The 9,876-nt window shown below is 40.2% G+C and overlaps 1 protein-coding gene across 1 annotated transcript in view; it reads right to left on the reverse strand.

The window, feature by feature from the left end:
- Window positions 1-8,099, reverse strand: part of LOC103806383 (UPF0554 protein C2orf43 homolog) — a 37,421-nt gene extending 29,322 nt beyond the window's left edge. The window contains exons 1-2 of the mRNA XM_009079069.1: window positions 8,091-8,099; window positions 6,222-6,462 (exon numbers count right to left, since the gene is read on the reverse strand). Of these exons, the coding sequence (XP_009077317.1) occupies window positions 6,222-6,462; window positions 8,091-8,099 (250 nt within the window). The remainder of the gene's footprint in view (window positions 1-6,221; window positions 6,463-8,090) is intronic.
- Window positions 8,100-9,876: the final 1,777 nt, after the last annotated feature.

Raw genomic sequence — 9,876 nt, forward strand, 5'->3', positions numbered from 1 at the left:
TTTCCGTCAGTTTAAGTGCTGCCTTGGTAAGGTGAGTTGTCCGACTACATTAAACAAACATTTTAGTCAGGCATCACACAGGAAAATAAACAGTAGCAGAGGAAACATGAAAATATTAAAGACTGTTATTCTTTGGCCCCTTTTCCTGCGAAGCAGGTGATAAAATATTACTGTGTTTCCACAGGTAAGGAAACACGCTCTTAAACACTTTGCAGAAATACATATTACGATCACCACTTAAAATGTCAGAAGTGGAAGGGACTCAACTGTGACAGCACACAGGAGCCTGCCGAGAAACTCTGCAGCAGCACAGGATTTAGCACCCTGGGCCAGGCTGCTGGGCTACCTAAAGGAGCCTTCTGGCAGCAGCAAATTCAGAGAGAGGCAAAAAACATCTTGTAGGAGACAGCTTCAGGACAGACTTCTCCTGAATCTTATTTAGTTAGATGCCAGTGAGAGGGAGGGACATTATCTGCTGTAGCATTTTGATCTCTTCGTGTCCCACTGGGCATCAAAGAATGCACACAAGAAGCAGAGAGGAGGCCTGCTGAGCTCCATCGTTTTTGCCCACCTGTGATATACTGCACTACGCCATACAAATTTAACATACTTAGTTTATGTAGATCTAATTTATGTACCATGCTATGAAATTTTGTCTAGCTATCCATCATGTCTGAAATTCTATACATATTTAAATATAAAAGTAGAAAAACATCCTTGAAATGATTTCTGCATTATAACCAGAAGTTATCTAAAACTTACATTCATCAGAAGAAACAAAGCAATCACTTTTTACTACCAGGGCTTTGACTTCAGTCAGCCTAGAAAATCAACTTTAAAATGTCCTGGTCTGGGTTCAAAGTTCTGCAGTTACCTAGTTGTGAGGGGGGAGGGAAAGCTTTTATTTTCCTGCCTACTATGAAAAATGTAGGTGTGAGATTGCAAGGTGTTACCTGAAATCCTTTGTAGTATGAGGTTTTGTCTCTATTTTAGAGTGCACTGCATGCACACCAGCCTGCCTGGAGTGGTTTGGGAAAGCTGCTCATGACTAACATGATGGCTAGGCAGGTTCAGTAGATCAACTGCTGCCCTGGGATGTAGGTCTATGTACCGTTCTGCTGCTGACCAGCTATGTGATGCTGAGCAATAGCTCATCCCTCGTCTTGAACCTTGAGTTCTTTTTTAAACATGCTAGTACAGCACTTGAAAGAATAAAACCTAGACGAGAACGTAATGCACATCTCCCCCTTGGCCATACATGCCTCAATGGACACGTTTTCATTCCACTCAGCATGAAAAGCAGAGCTCTATTGGTTTTGCTTCATAACACAAAATAAAAATCAAAAGAACTGTGCCTTCTGTGCTGAATTTAGATGTGCTCATCATAACTTCTGTCACTTTCAGGAGTTAAATTTCAGTTTCAGTGCAAGAAAGAACACCATTTTAATTTAAAAGCAAAGAAAGAAAAGTAAACTAAATTTTAGCTATGGAATTACACAGCTTTAAAAATACTTTTTAGGGGGCAAAAACTCATTTTACCATTTCAGGTGAATTTGTTTATCAAGTGCTTACCTAATACTTTAAACACTGGTTTTTAACAGAAAAATATAAGCAGAATAGGTGGAGGTGCTGTTGAGTTCCACAAATACAACTCCACGCACTGTCCTTATCCAAGCATTTTAGTTAGATGGGTATTTCTATAGCATTTTAGTCCCAAAAGAAGAATTATCCAAAAATTTCCCATCTTACTAGTCAGGAAATTGAGGTAGAAATGTAAAATCAGTTTTCAAAGAAGACAGGAAACAAACGACTGGACTCTCACTAGGAATCAGCAGCTGTAAATTCCAAAGCAGTCAGAGATATCAGTCTATCCTGGCAGCAAGGGTGAAGGTTGCATGGCCATTCTGGATTATATTATTTTCTGATATCTGAAGCAAAATGAAGAGTCGGTAGCTACTGGCTGGGATTTATCTCCTCTACTTTTAGGTTTCTAGTAGAGAAAGAGTCCCTTTGTGATCATTAAAGTGCAGCAGTCATCTGCAGGGTGTGATTCACCTGTCCTGCTTTAGATGCCAACTATTTGGACAGCATGATGTCCATAGTGGTCAGATGGATGTCACAGTGACCCACAGTGTTGCATTTAAAATCACTCTTTATTACATAATAAGGAATTGGAATAGAAACAGATCTCAAGTCATGATAACTTCCAAGGTTGGGGTAATTCAATCCCAAAATGCAATTTCCAGACCCCTCAAGATGAAATTTTAAAATAGTCAATGTAAAATCTTATGTTCCATTTTCATAGCAACTGGAAGCTAATGTTCCGCTGGCTTTTGATGTAAATTTATCTCCCAGATGGTATTTGATAGTTCTGCAAATTTTATCCTACAAGAAAACTTTCTGCTTTACAGCCCTTCAGGGATTTAATTTTGCCATCTTGTACATCCAACAGAGAGAAGCACCTACTGCTGGCAGACAAGCCTCGACACCTCAGTTGGGGCTTCTGCTTCCTATACAGCCCTATGGGCATTAAAAGTGGAGCCCTTTTTCCTCTGTAAAATGAGGGAAATGTAAACACTCCACATGAAATCTGAATGTCTCAACATTTGGAACGAGATAAAATTCGAATCCAAACCCTGGAGCTTAATCTAGTTCTTTGCCTTCTTACAACATCTCTTGGATGCTTAAAATAAACTGGAAATCTGCTCTTTCCAGCCTTCAGCTGTGTGGCAGCCTAAACTCATCTGAAAGCCTCGTTTCAGGTTTCTGAGTCCACTTTTTCCCAACCTGCCCCAACTGCACAAAGCAGATCTCCCCCTGCCCCAGCCCGCAGTGCTCCCCTGCTCCCCGACCAGGTTAAACAAACAGGGAGATTCCTCCAGGGAAGTCACAGGTTCAAGATCACAAAGGACCCACTTCGTTCGGGCCAGTTGGAGGTTTTTCTTGCTATTGTGCTTATCTGTATCTTCCCTGTCATCCAGACGTTAACCTCTGACCCGCGAGCCTGCCTCTCGAACAGGCCGTGCGGTGTTTACCCATTATGTAATGTCTGTGCTTTTGTGGAAATTTTACAGAAACAAATGGAGGAAGTTTGCCAGTCAAACGGCTGGACAATAAATCCTGTCCCGTGTAGATAGAACCGTTTACTGTCACTGTAAGTCTGCTACTGGCATCTGTCACTGAAGAAATGTTTACAAATTTCAGGGCACTGGAGTGCCAAAGTATTCCAGCACGGCAGGACTGTACATGATTTGTAGAACCAGCACCGCTGTGCTAGATAGGGATAGCCTTGTTTTGTTAGCCTGAATAAACAGAGTGACAGTGTTTCAGATAACTCAGGGTCACTAATGTTCAATTTTTCTGTCTATTCACCTCCTAGGTTCACAAATAAAGCACCCAGATGCTTGTTTGCTCATTGTAAAGCTTTTTCTGTCCTAAGACATCTTTGCTAGAAGTTAATCCAGGTAAGCAAAGTGCCTTCAGCCCATTTGCTTATTTCTTATACACTCTGTCTTCCCATCATTCCTTACAATCCATTTTCTTTACAGTCCTTGCTGTCTCTCCTCTTCTGTACTGTTCTCTCTTTGGGACAAGACACTATATTATGTTCCCTTTCTGCACAGTGCCATCGCAATTCCCGCTGCTGTGTGACTGGGGCTGCTACATACCATCAACTATGAAGTTAGGACAACAGAAAGACGAGTTTGGATAAGAAGCAGGAACAAACATAATTTGGAATAGGGGGACAGGTAGGTAATATAATTCTTCCTTCACTGACTGTTTCAACCAAGGGCCTGATCCTGCTGCCACTGAATGGAGCTTTTCACTCTCAATGTCAATGGAGCAGCACTTGGTTTTAGAGTTCCGCTCTAATTAAGTTTTCATATCTCATTTCCTTTCAGAGGAGAGAAAACATTGTTGTGACTAAGCTTTGGATGTGGTAACAAATCGTTGGCAGGTTGGCTTGTTTTAACGGACGTATTAGTTTTAAGGAAACTTTTACCATCTTTTCTGCCCTTAATCACAGCTTTTATTATAATTACAGTAATGTAACAGAGGTTCATGCCAAAGGCAATATGTGTATTTTAAATGAGTTGACATGCAACCTTCCTGGAGAGAAGAAACAGCTTCATTTGCTGAATATTTCGGAACCATATATAGCAATTTATTAGGGGACAGAAAAGCATCTACCACAAATTCACAGTCTTCAGCAACTTACGGATGAGCAGTCCCATAAGAGACTTGGGTTTTGTGCTAGGTTTAGCAGATTTTTGCTGAATGGTAACATTTTCTATTGTCCTCAAACAATAAAAGAGAAGGTTAACAGGCAATATCCGGAAAGCCCGAAGATTGTTAATCCATGCATGTGGTCCTGAGTCACTGGGCTATAAACATCATAAGTTTACAAAGATGAAACCAAAGGGGAATTCTGCATGAGAGAGATATCACAAGCCCCAAGGAACTAGTTGCATCAATAAGGCCTATTTATGCAAGTTTTACAAGACATTGGCTCCCAGGGGTTTTCATTCTGGTATAATGAATTCAGTCAATAAATTGAACATAGGCAGAGGTCAGATCCTATGAGTGAAGAGCCTTCAGCCTGGTTTCTTGCCTCAGTTTACCTTACAGCTTGGACACAGGTCAGACACTGGTGCACACAGCAAATTACAACAGGCTGACAGGCACACATCAACTGGGCTCATTCACTTGGGGACTGAAAGCTCTGAGAGTCAGGCTCCAACAGCAGCACACAAAACCCATTCTGTTACATTATTCCTGCCACTGCTGTGGTCTGGGCCAAATAACACACGCAAACAATGGTTGGCCATGCTTTTTTGGAGGTTAACACAGGCCAAGGACCATTTCCAATACAACCCTGGCTGTGTATAACCTGTTTTTTAGAGGTAAAAGTTTATCTGTGGGGACCAGAGAAGGATTCCTGGCTTGTGGAGATGTAACCCCACAGACCTCCACATACCTTTCTCTGAGACAAAACTATCAAAGGAAGACACTTGAACACCAAGTGTAGGTATGACTGCTTGCTTTCTCCTTGATCACTAGAAAACTTACATAAATTAAAAAGAACTCAAGCAATGAACTATATGACTCCCATCAGAAATGTATACAATCAACCAGGAGCCTGATTTTGTCAGGCACAGGGCACTGCAGTGGAGTGACTGCCATTATGTCCGGTTAGTACAACATAAATGGGGCTGTCTAGGCTGACCATAAGAACCATCACCGCCCATCCTGCTTTCAGTCTGTGTCCAGTCCTACAGTGAGCTTCCCACACAGACCAACACATCCACAGATCTGTGAAAGGCACAGGACCTCGTTGCAATCCCAGTTACTCTGGCACATCTGTTTGGACGATTAGTAGGTAAAATTTGACTGATAGAAGACAGAGCCCAACTGGAAATGTAGGAATGTGTTTTAACTACTATTAATGTAATCAAAACTTCCTTCTTGCTATTATTACTGTGTTAGCATGTCAATTCTACTCCAAATTGTTTTCAACTGCTAACTTACCAAAATACCTGGAGTATAGCACAGTCCACGTTCTGGTTTTCATTCTAAACTTAAAGTAATTTATCTGAAATTATTCTCTTTCTTAAAGTTGTTTCTCTTGCTAGATGTGAAAAATATGCATATGATATGTACTGGAGGAATGTTAATCTTTTTCTTTATGCCTCAGAAAGTGCTGAAATTCTTCTGTGCATAAAGTAAATTCTATGTGTCTTTGTAGGCTGAAGGGTATTTTCTGAATTTATCCATATTCCAATTCCAATGACAGTCTATACAGCTGGCTAAATCATAGCTTTAAAAATACAGATGCAAAGAATCCTTTGTGAAACTGATTACTGATTTATATTCACCATCCAATATGAATGAAATGCAAAAAGTAAGCAGACCTAAGTAACATAAACTAGTTTGTAGAAAGTGTGTTTTAATCACATGAGAAATCATGTTAGCAATATAGGTCAGTTTTCTTAAGAAAAATGTATTCTTTGGGAAAATATTTCATTATTTTCCCCTTAAGATGTTTTTTAATTGACTCATTTGAGATTTTCCTGTAGCTATGGTCTTAATTTCAGAAAAGATCAGACCTGTTGTTCTTCAAAACTTATCCTTTAATATGAAGCTTTTGTCCACAAAACTAAATCAACATTTAGTAAATGAGAAAAATACAAAAGATGGTTTAACACAGAAAAGGTGCTCACCAATGCAGTCGACGCTGAAGAGATTTATGGAGGTTGTTATGGAAGATTCATCACAGGTCTTCATTCCTCGCAGAGCGAACCGCACCAGGGAGGCCTTGACTCCCTCGGGTAGAAAGGACAGCAGGTAGACAGGCATGTACAGAGCGTAACGGAGTTTGCACAGCAAAGGGGTCATGAGCTTCCCTTGAGGGGACTGAGCCATGCGCTCTATTGTCGGGAACAGCAGCACAGAGCGAAGAACCTGTCAGGCCATGAGGAAACAACTGTCAGCAAAGTTCCACAGCACCACAGCCCTGAATTTTTAATCGAGTCCCCAGCTGAAATGAAATTGGGTTTCTGGGTGCATGGCAGCTCAGACACACAGGCAGGCTTTGTGGCATGCCCAGCTTAAATTTTTTGAAAGATGAAGCAAACAAGTACACAGTTATGAAATGCTCAGTTTTATAGTAAGAAGAAGAGCTTAAGAGGAGAGTGGCCTTTGGGGATCAGTCCCAGCGCAGTGCTGGCTCCAGCAGGAGCGATCCCAGCAGAGGGCAGCAGGCAGGAACCCTCCACTCATTCCCGGCGTGTTTTTTTACATCAGGAAAAGTACATTCCTTTTCATTTCACCTGGTAAACTATTTTCTCGAAGTACACCAACCAACCAACTTAAAAAATGTCAGCTGCTGTGATGTTAATTTTACAGACTGACAACACACAGGATTTTCAATCTCAGTTCAATACAGGTAAACTAAGATTGGAACAAGAATCGAAGCACACAGCCCCATATCGTGTACACTGGTACACAATATTGCTTTTTATAATATTATAATGAAATAGACATACTCTGGAGATGGTAATTAGTTTTTGTTATGATAATAGAATACACTGTAGCCTTAAAACACAAAGAAATGTATTAAAAACACACCCACACTAATAAAAAGTGAATTAATATACATACTCTCAGTTTAATTTCAATATTAAGGTCAAATATTCTAAAAGGGTAACTGCAACTCTTTATCTGGCAATATATTGCAATAATTCATAGAGGAATAACCCTCAAAGACAAACAACTACAGTACCTAAAGGAAGTACCAATGAAGTAAGAGATGCATTTGCAGATAATTAGTCATAAACATCTGAGCTATCCTGGTGACACAACATAAATAAAAGTGATGTAGTTACATATGTCTGCTTACTGCACAGGTCATTCTGCATATTGCGCAAATTAGATTAATATTTTTGTAAAAAATATTTAGATATAAGTGCTTTACTCTCAGATGAGACTCAGCTAATGCACACCACTACATCTGTATGCAGCATCACTGGTCTCAGCAGCTCTCCAGTGGAAGGCAGGGCATGCTACCAAGACATGCTTACGAGATCTGGGCATTGCAACATAGCAAACATTCAGGAAATATGATAAAATCATAGAATCCTTTAGGCTGGAGAAGGCCTTTAAGATCACAGACTGTTAACAGGTTGGAATGGACCTTCAAATTCATCTAGTCCCAATCCCCACCACCCTGGGCAGGGACATCTCCCACTAGACCAGGTTGCTCAAGGCCTCATCCAACCTGGCTTTGAACACTGCCAGGGTTGGGGCATTTACTACCTCCCTGGGCAACTTGTTCCAGTGTCTCACCATGCTCACACTAAAGAAGTTCTTCCTAATATCTAAACTAAATTTTTCCTCTTTCAATTTATACCCATTGCTCCTTGTCCTATCACTGCAGTTCCTAACAAAGAGTCCCTCTCAAGCTCCCTTGTAGGTCTCTTCAGATACTGGAAGGTTGCTAGGAGGTCCCCATACAACCATCTCTTCTCCAGGCTGAACAGACCCAACTTTCTCAGCCTGTCTTCATAGGAGTGATGCTCCAGTCCTCTTACCAGCTTCATGGCCCTCCACTGAACTTGCTCCAATAGTTCCACTGTCTCAGGGGAGACACACCAGCTGTGCCAGGCAGGAACTTGTAACCCTAGCCCCCTGTCCCTTAAGTCACTGTGTTCAGTGAGGTGGAAAGAGAACAGGGAATCCTCTATATCATGTATCCATCATCAGTAACTTGCCATACCATGTTTTTTACAGCATTTTAAAAACAGACTTTGAAAGTGCTATTTACAATGGATACAGAACTATTTTAAGAAATCCTACTTTCCAGCTGATACTACTTTGGTTTGAGACAAAGAAAAATACCTTCTCAGGGAAAGCAATCCCGGGCCTCTTTTTATTAAAGGCAACCAGCAGCTGAAGTATAGGAATGCAAAACTTGTACTAAATTATATGGTAGTTTCGTGATATTTCAGCTAGGAGCTGAACTTAAACTGTTGTGATCTAAAGCAGATTTGACCTGCGTTCCCAGGCACACTTTAATCCTTTGACATTGCAGTTTATAGATACAGGATTAGTTGCTTGAAGGGCTGTTCCAACCACTGGGGAAGCTGCTAAACCTTGGAGGAAAAAAGAAAGCTATTGCAATGTCCTGGCACACTTATTTAAAAGACGGTGGTAAGATGGGGGATAATTTTATTTAATATCTTTTTTTAAAAGTCTTTTGCAGACAATAATAGAGAAACATAAAATTTGTATATTTCAAACACTTATTAACTATTTCTTAGTTTACTGCTCAATCCCTGAGCCAGGATTTTGAAATGTGCATTTGGCTGCAGAATTGCTTAAAGATGTAGTTCAACTTCTTTGCAATATAACTGCAGATACAGCAGATTTAACCCATTTTATTATAATGACATATGTGATCATAAAAAAGTATGTCATATTTGTGTCTTGAAGTAAGTGAAGGAGAAATATCCAGGTGAAATGAAGGAAATGAATAAGATTCAAATGCTCAACATCAGTCAATAATTTTTTTACTTTTCAAATGCCTGGATCTTATCTATATACAACTTACACTAGGTCAAATCAGCTAGATGGCACAGAATTATATTCAAGTTAAAACTTTCAGAATTATTTTAAGATCAGTCAAAATATAATTAGAGAGAGAAATCCAGATTCACCTGGTTTAAACTACCCACAATTCAATGTGCAATGGTTTCTACCTGTTAAGCACATGAAAAGGTAGAGAGATGGGCAATTAGAGACACTGGTGACAGAGATTCAAGTGGATCTGGGGACTACAGAAAGCTGGCCAGTGACTCTACTGAGGGCACACACCCAGTGTCCATGAGCTGATGAGAGCTGTGGGTCACATCACCTCCCCTTGCTGTGCTTTGGTCAACCGACTAAAAATAGTACATGTACTCTTAAATTACACTGGAATTGTCACTGTTGATTCTTGTGGCAACAAACAGTATTTGTAAAACTGTCATTTAATTTATTTACCAGCTATTTATTTATCATGCTATTAAACTGCAAGATTTCAACAGTCAGGATGACGCATACATTAAAGTTCAATGTCCAAGACAAAGATGCTCTTTGGGTTAGTCACCAGGCAGCTGCTTCTACTTCATCATTAATTTTTAACTCCAAATTTCATATGGTTTCAAGACCTGAGTGCTTCAAGGGACTATAATATGGTGCAATGTCTGAGAAGTTCTACAACTTGCTAAGAGACAAAAGCTAATGTCACCTGCAAACTGTTCACATAATTCATGTGGGTGCCAAGGCAGCTCCTAGTCTCTAAGGAAGCAGTAAATATATATATATATATATATACAC

The sequence above is a fragment of the Acanthisitta chloris genome, unplaced genomic scaffold (genome assembly GCF_000695815.1).
Source record: "Acanthisitta chloris isolate BGI_N310 unplaced genomic scaffold, ASM69581v1 scaffold34607, whole genome shotgun sequence".
In the NCBI taxonomy this organism is placed as follows: Eukaryota; Metazoa; Chordata; class Aves; order Passeriformes; family Acanthisittidae; genus Acanthisitta; species Acanthisitta chloris.